This window comes from Pimephales promelas, chromosome 7 (assembly GCF_988280905.1).
Source record: "Pimephales promelas chromosome 7, fPimPro1.hap1.1, whole genome shotgun sequence".
Taxonomy (NCBI): Eukaryota; Metazoa; Chordata; class Actinopteri; order Cypriniformes; family Leuciscidae; genus Pimephales; species Pimephales promelas.
The window spans coordinates 41,204,044-41,217,275 of record NC_142775.1 but is presented as its reverse complement, the minus strand read 5'-3'; the positions used below and the strand labels follow the sequence as shown (position 1 = coordinate 41,217,275).

At 37.2% G+C, this 13,232-nt stretch overlaps 2 protein-coding genes across 2 annotated transcripts; both read left to right on the top strand.

Moving 5' to 3' along the window:
• The first annotated feature begins 296 nt into the window (after positions 1-296).
• On the top strand, positions 297-9,942 carry tlr8a (toll-like receptor 8a). Its single transcript, XM_039671471.2, has 3 exons — positions 297-578; positions 3,763-6,378; positions 8,080-9,942. Exons 1-3 carry the CDS (start codon positions 576-578, stop codon positions 8,527-8,529), a joined length of 3,069 nt encoding a protein of 1,022 aa, XP_039527405.2. The 5' UTR covers positions 297-575; the 3' UTR covers positions 8,530-9,942.
• A 1,561-nt stretch (positions 9,943-11,503) lies between these two features.
• Positions 11,504-13,013, top strand: tmsb4x (thymosin beta 4 X-linked). Its single transcript, XM_039671450.2, has 3 exons — positions 11,504-11,652; positions 12,352-12,464; positions 12,553-13,013. The coding sequence occupies exons 2-3, from the start codon at positions 12,365-12,367 to the stop codon at positions 12,585-12,587; spliced, it is 135 nt and encodes a 44-aa protein (XP_039527384.1). The 5' UTR covers positions 11,504-11,652; positions 12,352-12,364; the 3' UTR covers positions 12,588-13,013.
• The last annotated feature ends 219 nt before the right edge of the window (positions 13,014-13,232 follow it).

The window sequence follows — 13,232 nt, the reverse complement described above, 5'->3', positions numbered from 1 at the left end:
TGCTTTGCCCAGTGTTTCACTTTTATAAGGAAGTGATTGACTTACAGTGAGTCTGCATTTTTACAGTAAACATGACCTTTAACACACCGCATCTCATACAGATTCCCCAAAACACACCGACTGCAGATCCATAACTGACCGTGCGGAGCGGAAACAATATGTTGAAATTATGATGCATGAAGGTCTTTTCCAGTTTCGATTTCTGAAGTAAAGTCTCTAACGTGTGTAAATGTCCATGTGATTTGTGCAACCGTGCCCCTGAGAAGAAGGAACCATGTAGGCCGAACTTCCTCTCTTATGATGGAAAGTTTGTGGCTGCACGGATCCACACGACCAGTACGATCTGACTAATGATGAAAGACATTAAATGAGTTTGATCAAACACACCGGTTTATATCAGTGGTGGACAGGCAGCTGGCAATGACACGCGACATTTACAGATCTATTGGTGTTAAAAGAGTTTAACAGTTAAACCAAAACTTCCTGTTTCTAAATGCAACTGTGTGCATCACCAGACTCGTGTTCACTTGTCTTGGGTGTAAGCCGTGCATTAGTTGCACAGGGACATTGCTACCATGGTAAGAAACTCTATTTATACAATTATTTGTGGTAGTTGTTGTTTGTTGTGCATTGTAAAAAAGTTGCAGCGTTACATTTAAGTACAATCAACTTGGATGTTTAAGTCATATCAACTTAAATTACATTAAACTTACTTAAATGAGTTAAATGTTGATGATTGGGGTGATTTTTGGTTTTAACGAGACAATATTATTTTTTGATTGCATATGTTGTTGTTTATAGTTAAAAACAAATGCGTTGTGCACTTATAAAATGCATTGCTTTAATAAGGAATAATGTTTGTTAACACTTTAAGGTTTCAGTAGTTATCGTCAATTAATGCATTAACTGGGAATTTGATAACGGTTTGGGTTTTTTCCGCTTCGGTATAATTTTCACAATTAATGTGAACAAAACTCTCACACTTGTCATATTTAGGGCTTTATTTCTTTTATGCAATCGATAATGTCAAGTCCCCTAAGTTATTTAGTCTATAGACACAATGAATTTAATATTTTTACTTTAAGTTGACTCTCTAAAGTGTGAGAATTGGAGTGAATGGAAATTAACTGATATATTGTGTGATTATTAAGACTATTATGATACTAGCACAGCAACAAACTTGTTATCGCACTATCACTAGCAAAGTTATTGTTCAATGATCAAAGCATCATGCTTCAGAATAGTAATATACGCAGTTATTCTCAATATTAAAATGGTAACGGTCAATTTCAACCTTTTTAAACATTACTGAATATTAAACATTAACAGATGTTTCCCTTTACTCAAAAACACAAACAATAACACATGATTCTATATTTACTCTTCATTTCCTGCCATGTGCAAAGCATGCTGGGAACAATGGCGTCTCTAAATAAAACCGCATTATTGAACTAATTCTAAATAAATGGATAGCCTTTTCCCCCTTAATTTTATCAGCTTAATCGGTTCCTCAACTCAAGCCTCAAAATTGTGTATGTGTCCTTAAAGAAGATTACAGAAATTTTCTTAAAAATTAGGAAAAGGTATCTCTTGGTTTTCTTAGTGAAATTTCTGTACAACACTTTTCTTCATGACATATACACAATATTTTTAATTTTTACCTTTTAATTTTTTAAGGAAAATTAGAAGACCCATGATTATTACTTTATGAATGAATGAAACATTTTCCTTCACTGTCACCGTCCCACAGGTGGGACGCTTGCCATTATATTTTTAAAACAATAGAAAAGACCTTATGTAATATTGAAAAACTATATATCATTTGAAAGCTTACAATCTCTAGTTTCCATATTTGGTGACTGATTTTAAAAATAAATTACACAGGAGCCATAATTTATCAATTTGCAACAAGAATATTTTCATACTCCTTAGGTGGGTTCAGACCTTTATTTTGAAATAGCGATGAACATGAAAAATCATGAAAAAAAGGTAGAAACCTCAGTTTGATTTCCTGCCAAGAGTTTAAAAGATAGCATCCATTCAATTATTTTAGAAAAAAAGGTCTGGAAATGTTTTAAAAAATCACCATTTGTGATGTGGCAGGAAGCTATAACACACATACGTGTTTCTTAGAGGTTGAATTCACATCAGAATCTGAAATTAAGCCAGCTCCCTTGTTTCCTGTTTGTCATTATTGGCCAAATTGATTAGTTCAGGTGTGCCTGACCTCAGTAGTCACGGCAACAATAATCAGACACACCTGAATTAATCAAGCTTGGCCAATAATGGCAAACAGGAAACAAGGGAGCTGGCTTAAGTTCAGGAAGTACTGCAGCTGTGCATAAAGTCAATAGGATCTCTACTTAATAAATTGTATGAAAATCATGTAAATGATGGTTCAGATCACTCAAAACTCATATGGAAATGGAGGCGCCCTTATATGGGCAGTAATGGAGTCTGGTTGTGCCCTAGTGGAAAAGTGTGGTACTGCGCCCAAACAAAATCTCACTGAAAGCTCATTTTTTGAGATATCAACCTAAAGTTTTATTTTAAAACACAACTTGTTCAGGCTTTTATTTTTCTGCAGTTTTAGAGTAGCTTGAAAATGTATGTTTTATATAAAATATGAATGATTAATTTTTTTTATGCCTTTTTTATTCCATTTTATGCCTATTCCAAAGCATTCTTGAATTACAACCATTTAAGTTCGAAATGTGCATTTCCATGTCTATTCAATAAATGGGGGGTGACAGTTAAAGGGTTAGTTCACCCAAAAATGAAAATTCTGTCAGTATTTACTCACCCGCATGTTGTTCAACCCCGTAAGACCTTCGTTCATCTTCGGAACACAAATTAAGATATTTAAGATATTAAGATCACTCCTGCGTACTAGTCCATAGGCTTCTTGAGGGAATGACTCTTGCTGGCATCGAAAAGTCATTAAAGACATCGTTAAAATAGTCCAAGTGACTACAGGGGCTCAATTTTAACTTTATCAAACGACGAGAACACTTTTGTGCGCAAAAACAACAAAAATAACGACTTTATTTCAACTATTGGTTTATTTCTCCCTCTGCGCGAGTCAGGTTACTAGTTTAATAGCGTAAGCTTCTGTTATTGTACATCACACGCATCACACACACATGACCAGCGTCGGCCAATAGTGAGCCTTCGTGTGACGTAGCTTTACGCAATCACACTACGTTAACTGACTACAGGCCCATGGAGAAGGAAGTGAATAGTTGAAATAAAGTCGTTATTTTTGTTTGTTTTTTGCGCACAAAAAGTATTCTCATCGTTTGATAAAGTTAAAATTGAGCCCCTGTAGTCACTTGGACTATTTTAACGATGTCTTTAATGACTTTTCGATGCCAGCAAGAGTCATTCCCCCAAGAAGCCTATGGACTAGTATGCAGGAGTGACCTTAATATCTTAAATATCTTAATTTGTGTTCTGAAGATGAACGAAGGTCTTACGGGGTTGAACAACATGAGGGTGAGTAAATACTGACAGAATTTTCATTTTTGGGTGAACTAACCCTTTAACAGGATAAGCTGTAGATTTAAAACTTTGTGTATTTGTCCTAACACAATAAAATAAATATATCCTGAAATGTTTGAAAAAAGTGCATGATCTGTCGTGCTATTAGTTCCGTAACAGTAAACTGCAATACTGTAGCAATAATATTTATTAACAAATAATCATTTTCCTTTTGTCTTTGCGCAATGTCGTTTAAAAACTCTTTGTTTCATATTCCCAAAGGTGATAAAATCAGAAGTCTGGCTTTTTATGACATTGAAGATCTCGCTAACCCTGTGCCAACTGGACGTGAGGACCCTGAAGACTCATCCCTGCGATATACATGAGAACAAAACTGAGATGACGATTGTGATGAACTGTCGCGGACGTGGACTCAAAGACGTGCCGGCGCTCATGACAAACACCACCAGCCTTGACCTATCAGAGAACAGGATCAAGAACTTAACATCGGGAGTTTTCCTACAACTGGAGAATCTGACCGTTTTAAATCTGAACTGGGCGAATAAGGGGGCCAAGATTGTTATTGCTGACAAGGAGTTTTGGAATTTGACCAAGTTACGTACGCTGGAGCTCAGTGGGATCGGTCTAAAATCCGTACCAAAAAATCTTCCAAAAAACCTGTTGGAACTATTTCTTGAAGTGAACAAGATCACCCAGTTGAACTCGACATCCTTTGTGCATGTGCCCAATCTGACACATCTTCATCTGTCGAAAAACTGCTACTACTGGAATCCTTGCTCAAGAGATTATGCCATAGAAAGTGGAAGTTTCACAGTCCTGACGAGATTGGAAGTTCTTAAGTTGTCGTACAACAACCTAACTCAAGTGCCCAGAGGATTACCAGGGTCTTTAAGGACTCTTGAGCTCGATTCAAACAAAATTGCGTACGTCGGAGAGCATGATTTCCAAGGACTCGACAATCTGACATGTCTAAAAATCCAAGGAAACTGTCCACGGTGTTATAACGCTCCGTATCCATGTGTTCCTTGTAAAAATAATTCTATTAAAATCCATCCACAAGCTTTTGCCAACCTTGGACAGCTGCAGATTCTGTACCTCGCAGGGAATTCGATCACGTCGATAGACCCCAGTTGGCTCGCCAACATTACGAAGCTTGAGGACCTCAACCTATCGTTTAATTTTTTGGCCCAAGCAGTTAAAGCGAAAGTGTTCTTGAGTAATCTGCCACTGCTAACCAAACTCGATCTTTCCTTTAACTATGCCCTCAAGAGTTACCCGGAAACAATTATACTATCACCCAGCTTCGCAAACTTGACCTCTCTAAGGAAGTTGCACATTCGAGGTTTGGTGTTTCAAGAAATCCAAAAGGATACCCTCAGCTCTCTGTATGGCTTAAAAAATCTCTCTGTGTTGGATGTAGGGGTAAACTTCATTGTGCATGCAGATTTGAAAGTATTTGAAAACTTCCAACACGTGAAACTACTCTATCTTTCGGAAAACAGATTTTACCCGGTGATCTTAAATAAGAACTTGAGAAATGACGCAGGTGTTGGTTTCAAATCCCCACCCCTCTCGATGTCAGAACCAGAACCTAAAGATCATTCTTACGATGTTCCAAAATTTCTCGTGAAGCCAGAGTGCTACGCCACCGGCCGAGTGTTGGACCTCAGTCGAAATAACCTATTCCTAATTTCTCCGCAACAGTTTGACAGTTACGGGAACATATCTTGCCTCAATCTCTCCAGGAATGGCTTTGCCACAGCTCCGAATGGATCCGAGTTCACATTGCTTCCAGGTCTCAAATACCTTGATTTGTCCTACAACAAAATTGATCTGGCGTACGATCGCGCCTTCCGAGAGTTACAGAGTCTTGAGATGCTGGACCTTAGTTACAACGACCATTATTTCACTGTGCCAGGCGTGACGCACAATCTGAATTTCATCCAATATTTGCCCTCTTTGAAGGTGTTGAACATGAGCTCCAATAACATCAACACATTAACCACCAAGAACATCTCAAGCGCGTCTCTTCAGGAGCTGCAGTTTCAGTACAATAGTCTTGGCAAGATGTGGAGGGAAAATGACAAAACCTACGATAGGCTTTTTGCAAACTTGACCAATCTGACTCATCTCGACATATCCTGCAACAAAATCGAGAGAATCCCTGATAGAGTTTATCCCCTTCTTCCCAGAAGCATTCAGAGGTTGCGATTAAGCCACAATGGACTGGCCAACTTGAACTGGACAATGCTGAGACATTTCCCGCATCTCCGAGAGCTCATTTTAAGTAACAACAAGATCTTTCAAATATCAAGTAATTTGTCAGGTGATGTTCCCTCTTTACAGTTCCTCGATCTCCAGCATAACCAAATATCTAAGCTCTCCGATGGATTTCTACAGGGAGCAGTTAACCTTAAACTGCTTGATCTCAGTCACAACAAGCTCATAACGGTCAACCAGTCCTCATTCCCACCTGAAACCGAGAGTTACCTGAAGATGCTGTGGCTCAGCGGCAACCCGTTCCACTGCACATGCAACCTACTCGAATTCAGTCAGTGGATTTCTAAGACCAAGGTGAAAATCCCTCGATTGGTGACCGGAGTGACGTGCGCCATGCCAGAACAGAGAAAAGGTGTTCCTGTAATAAAATTTGACATTAAAGAATGCATCGATGACCAATTGGCCTTTGTGGCGTACTTCCTCTCCATTGTGTGCATTATATGCACCACTTTCATGGCTGTCGGTATGCACCTTTTCTACTGGGACGTCTCCTACTTATTCTACTATTTTAAAGCCAGATTCATTGGGTATCAGCACCTGAGCTCTGACAGCTGCCTCTACGATGCCTTCGTCACCTACGACACCAAGGACGAGCAGGTCAAGTCAGCCTTATTTCTATAGTGCTTTATATAATTATACACCTTGTTTCAAAGCACCAAACCATAAAAACAAATCTGCCAATTGGTTTTGAAAAATAAACAAGTTAGTTCACCCCAAAATGTCTTACTGAAGCTCAAACGTGCTGAGTAACACGAGACTGAACCTCATTGGTTCTTGCTGAAGCTTATTGTCCATTTCTGTCCATAAGAGTATGCATGCATCTGTTCATCATAAAAGTTTTAAATATGGATATTTTTCTTGTAGAATTATATTATGGACAAATGCACTTTTATGAAGGACGGATGCACTTTTATGATGGACAGATGTACTTTTATGAAGGACGGATGCACTTTTATGATGGACAGATGCACTTTTATGATGGATACATGTACTTTTATGATGGACAGATGCACTTTTATGATGGATACATGTACTTTTATGATGGACAGATGCACTTTTATGAAGGACGGATGCACTTTTATGATGGACAGATGTACTTTTATGATGGACAGATGCACTTTTATGATGGATACATGTACTTTTATGATGGACAGATGCACTTTTATGATGGATACATGTACTTTTATGATGGACAGATGCACTTTTATGATGGATAGATGTACTTTTATGATGGACAGATGCACTTTTATGATGGATAGATGCACTTTTATGATGGATAGATGTACTTTTATGATGGACAGATGCACTTTTATGATGGATAGATGCACTTTTATGATGGATAGATGTACTTTTATGATGGATAGATGCACTTTTATGATAGATGCACTTTTATGATGGACAGATGCACTTTTATGATGGACAGATGCACTTTTATGATGGACAGATGCACTTTTATGATGCATAGATGCACTTTTATGATGGACAGATGCACTTTTATGATGGACAGATGCACTTTCATGATGGATACATGTACTTTTATGATGGACAGATGCACTTTTATGATGGATAGATGTACTTTTATGATGGACAGATGCACTTTTATGATGGACAGATGTACTTTTATGATGGACAGATGCACTTTTATGATGGATAGATGCACTTTTATGATGGATAGATGTACTTTTATGATGGATAGATGCACTTTTATGATAGATGCACTTTTATGATGGACAGATGCACTTTTATGATGGATAGATGCACTTTTATGATGGACAGATGCACTTTTATGATAGATGCACTTTTATGATAGATGTACTTTTATGATGGATAGATGTACTTTTATGATGGATAGATGCACTTTTATGATAGATGCACTTTTATGATGCATAGATTCACTTTTATGATGGACAGATGCACTTTTATGATGGATAGATGCACTTTTATGATGGATAGATGTACTTTTATGATGGATAGATGCACTTTTATGATAGATGCACTTTTATGATGGACAGATGCACTTTTATGATGGATAGATGCACTTTTATGATGGATAGATGCACTTTTATGATGGACAGATGCATTTTTTATGGACTTCAAAACAGAAACAGTTATTCACTATACCAAAAAGCCTGGAAGAGCCAGGACATTTTTTACAATATCTCAGATTACATTCGTCTGAAAGAAGAGTGTCATACACACCTAGGATGGCTTGAGTGAGAGTAAATCATGGGCTGTTTTTTATTTTTGGGTGAACTATCCCAGTTTAAGCTCATGTCAGTGACGGTGTGGATGTTGCAGGTGTCCGACTGGGTGCTGAATCACCTGCGGGTGCAGCTGGAGGAACGGGGCGAGCGCTTTCTTCCGATCTGCCTGGAGGAACGGGACTGGCTCCCCGGATCTCCGGTGGTGGACAGTCTGACCCAGAGCATCCAGCACAGCCGCAAAACCGTGTTCGTGCTGACCGAGAGTTACGTGACCAGCGGATCCTTCAAGCTGGCCGTGTTCCTGGCCCACCAGCGCCTCCTGGAGGAGAACGAGGACGTGATCGTGTTGCTGCTCCTGGAGCCCGTTCTTCAACACTCGCATTTCTTGCGTCTGCGCAGACGGCTGTGTTCCCGAAGCATCCTGGAGTGGCCCCGCTCCCCGTGCGCCGAGGCCTGGTTCTGGCAATCCCTGCGCAACGCCGTACGGGTCGACAACCAGGCCATGTACAGCGACCTCTACAGCCGATACTTCACCACCAAGTAGAGGCGCGACCCCGACCCGATCGGAGCCACGACACACAATGACTATCAGGCAAAATTGAAGTGATGACCCCCTTAAACCATCAAAATACGAGGAAATTATGGTTAAACTTTACATTAAGGTTCATTATTGAGCATTAGTTTATGTAATATCTAACATGAACTAACAATGAGTAATACATTTTTTACTGTATTTATTCATCTTTGGTAAAATTAGTTAATAAAAATCCAGCTGTTCATTGTGTGCTCATGTTAGTTCACTGTGCATTTACTAATGTTAACTAATACAACCTTTGATTTTAATAATGTATTAGTAAATGTTGAAACTAATATTAACTAATAAATGTTGTATACGTATTGTTCATTCTTAGTTAATGTGGATTAATGAACCTTATTGTAAAGTGTTACAGAAAATATATTATATATGAGGGAAGAACATAACACTAAAGTTGAATTTGATTGAATTTCTTGTTTTTGCATGTTCGTAATTTCTCCGCTCGGACAAAAAGGATGTCATGTTTTATTGCGTTATTATCATGAATAAAACACGCACAATGTTTAATTGCTTATATGACTAAAAACTTTAATAATAATTGAAGAAAGGGAGAAGATGTCGTTTTACTCGTCCGTCACTTTTATTCTGGAGCCTGCATGAAATTTCAAGCATGACTTGAAGATTAATTCTTCACTTGGTTACTAATTATTGAGTTTTGTACTTTATTTTTATTTTTTAATGCAGAAACTCACTCTATGATCAGTAAGTCAAAATAGATTTCATAAATGTCAGTTTAGTATAATTTAAGTTGAAATGACTTGTAGAAACAAGCTGATTCAACATTTAACGCAGAAACTGAAATTATTTTTTAATTTAAATTTTTTTTTTAAATTAATTTTACATGTTTCTCTTTGCAAACAAACTTTGTGTTTCCAAAAAAGGCAAGTATATATGATGTATACATAATATATACATGATGTAGGCTAAAATATATATATATATATATATATATATATGCATTACACATATACATTTACAATAAGGTTTCATTTGTCAACATTAGTTAACTACGTTAGTTAACATGAACTAACAATAAAATACTCCTAAAGAATTTATTTATCTCAGTCAATGTTACGTTCGACATTTTCTAATACAATATTTACTAACACATTTATTATTCCAAAAACATGAGGTGACATTTTTATTAACTAACGTTAACAATGATAACAACTAGTTAATGATAGTTTAACATTAATAATGGACTTTATTGTAAATGTTAGCGAGAACTAAATTAATCCTTCACTTGGTTACTAATGTTTTAATTAGTTTGTTGTAATTTACTTGTGTTTATTTTTATGTAAGGCAGAAACTCACTTGTACAATCTTGTAAAATTTAAACTATTAAAGTTATTTGCAACTCCAGTTTCTCTTTGCACACATTCTGTTTATATTTCACACAGGAACATTTTTACCCCCAATTGTTTCATCACAAAACGGTCCAGTGAAATGCAAAATTGTTGCAAAAATTTTTATCATTATTTTTTTAATCTAAGACAGAAACTCGTTTTTTGTGAATCACTAGTTATGGTACTCTTTGCACGCACGCGCAGTCGCGCGCACACACACACACACACACACGAGAGAGATATCGTGCAAAGAAACACTTTTCCTATTTTTATCATTAAATGATGTGGAAAGTCAGCAGATTTAGCAAGGAACTGCTGTGGTGTGCTAGCAGCTAACAGGAAATGATCTCACACACTTCCTGTTTCACTAAAATATGCTTTCTGTTATAGCCTACATGTTTGGTGTGATCTATTAGCGCAGAATAATGTTTGTTTGTTTGTTTATTTGAGCATTAGCGTTTAGCATTATAGCGTTTGTTAGCTGACAGAAGGCAGGAGGTTAGCAGTTTATATCCAGAAAAGAATCGATGTAGAAGAAGAAAAAACAATGATCTTCATTATTTTTTGTCTTGTTTTCCAGGACAATCAGTTCTGATCCTGTTGTGTGAATATCCAAAATACAATGAAAAACACTCTTTCAGTTTATTTATTTGTTATAGGCTATTATATAGGCAATTATGAAAACTTTTTAGCCTACTTTAAGACAAACAATAAAACTTAAAAATAAAATAAAATAATAAATAATTTTTTTTTTTTTTTTTTTACTGTGGTGACAATATCCATAGCTGGGTCCCAATTCACACTATCTATCCATCCTCAAAGGTAGGCTTTTCAGAATTGGTTTTAGTGTGTCCTAAATCGTAGTATGTTGAAATGAGTATTCCAAAAAATCTCTACTCTTCCCCCGATTAGAATCCGGAAATGCGAACACAAACTACAAACACGAATAAAACGTGTTAAAAAACTACAAACATGGTGGATGTGCGAGACCACCATAAGCAGAGTTTTTAGATAAAGAGATAAAGGGGGTTTGAGTTATCAATGATCAGTATTTTATCTGACAAAAAATATATTTATTTATGTCATCCATTCCACCCTATATTTCATCTGCAACAGCATTGTGAACGTTTTCAAAGATGCGTTTGGTCATTATCTTTACAATGAGGAGGCGGTCATTGAATGTGCAGGATTTTAATTGTGACAAGATGATTGACAGGGCAGTTTAAACGCTGATAGGAAACACGGGACGAAGTAGCCTACTGTTCCAAATCTAGCTTATCTGCTGCTACACACTCAAAAGTATGTAGGCCACTACTTATTTTTCACACAAACAGTACATGTATGTACTTGTAGGGCATATTCCAAGAATGCGGATGTGATGTGTGTAGTGTCCACTAGATGTCACTGTCGCACAACAGAGGGCGTCGTTCACTTCAGAGTCAGCAAACGGCGTTGATACGACTTCCTTGTACGTTCCTCACTGCTAAACTCTTATTAAATACAAAATAATTGCATATTTCCATTCTTTCTTGGACTAAAGAGGTTTTCCTCAGACAATCGGTTGTTTTATAGATCCCGCAGACTCCGCGGAGGAACGACTCCTCTAACGGTCCGGTGACGTCACTCGCCTGATTTGCATATCTTTGGTTATAAATGCTGTGATTCTGCGCTTTTCCTCACACTGCTGCAGGAGAATAAACCACTTCAACTACCAACACACACTCTGGTAAGCTCTCGAATATCTCCTTTTCTTTTTAAATACTCTTATATATTACATAACATCATGCGTTTTATTATTATAATCTCTTAATTATATTCTAGATTTCGGGGTTTTTTTTAGACGCTACTTTTTCTCACGCGCACATTTGGCGCATGTAACGTTATATGTGGTATAAATGCATCAGCTTTACACGAAATGTGACTGTTAATCGCTATATTTGGTGATTTTTGCGTTATATGTAACTTATCAGAGACAATAGATGCATGCATTCTCTTTGTTCATGAATGACTGACGTAAAGCGTGATCATTTTTTATATCCCACGCCTCAAAATACTGCATAAATGTTCGAATTTACACGCTTAGATCAGTGCAAAAGCAGAAAGAAGGTTTTTACTGACGGAAACGTTGATATGAAGTGAAATATGAGAAGAATGGCAGGAAAGGGCGGTGGTTTCTCAAGACTGTGATGCAACAGCAGCGTTTCCTCTTCCATACTGACTGCGTTACTGCACTTTTGAGCAGTTTTATAGCATATTTAGATTATTTAGTCATGCATTAGAACATAAACTCTAACCAAATACCAATTGTTGGGGAAACATTTGGAATTAGCCCATACTGGTCGGTCACGTATATGAATATTAATGGGGATCGTCGTGTGTGTGTGTGTTTCTTTCTCAACATTAATATCAAGCCATTTCATTTCAGACCAACTGCAAACATGTCTGACAAGCCAAATCTCGAGGAAGTGACCAGCTTTGACAAAACCAAGCTGAAGAAAACAGAAACTCAGGAGAAAAATCCTTTGCCGTCAAAAGAAAGTAAGATTCCGCACACTTTCCTTTTGAGGAACATGAAATTATGATTATGAAACCCAATAACACTTTTTTTTTTGCTCTTGTTTTCCAGCCATCGAACAGGAGAAGCAGGCGGGCTCGTCATGAAACTCGTTCTCCACTCTTCTATGCACTGTACATTCCACATTGCCTTCTTTTTCACGTCTTTTCGCTGTTTAACTTTTAACGGAAAAATATGACCTAAGTCGCATTGTGATTGGACAACCAAAAAAAAAATAAAAAAAAAAATGCAGACGACCGTACAAGCCCTTTTTGTTTCTGTGCCCACGTCCTCCTCTTTTTGTAAACCGCACCACTGATATTCTGATGAAGATTGTTGATTCGGAAGGGGAGGCCGAGGAGGCGGAGCCGGGGGGCGGAGCCAAGGATTTGAGTGACACCTAACAGACTCGCTCTTGTAACATCTCTGCTCAAATGCTTTAAAGTCATGCAGTGTTTTTTTGTATGTTGACGTCTTGGAATGCACAATTTTTGTTTTGTAATGCAAATAAAAGTCTGTAATATTCAGATGGACATCTTTTAAAATGTTTGTTCTGTGTTTGTCGTTTTCAACCGTGTCGTTTACAGCCTACACTTTGTTTTCATCAATTTAACTTTTGAAAAACGATAGAAAAATATAAAGTAGTATTTTTGGCAAAAACAAATCAATTTTAGAGATTAGCATAAGCCAGAAAAACACATTTTCAGTATTTTATGTTTTTATAGATATTACAAATGTACAATAGTGTCCAA

Coding starts and splice junctions, on each gene's coding strand:
- tmsb4x (XM_039671450.2), top strand. CDS start 12,365: ATGTCTGACAAGCCAAATCTCGAGGAAGTGACCAGCTTTGACAAAACC. Junction 12,465..12,552: donor TCCTTTGCCGTCAAAAGAAA/GTAAGATTCCGC, acceptor CTTGTTTTCCAG/CCATCGAACAGGAGAAGCAG.
- tlr8a (XM_039671471.2), top strand. Junction 6,379..8,079: donor ACGACACCAAGGACGAGCAG/GTCAAGTCAGCC, acceptor TGGATGTTGCAG/GTGTCCGACTGGGTGCTGAA.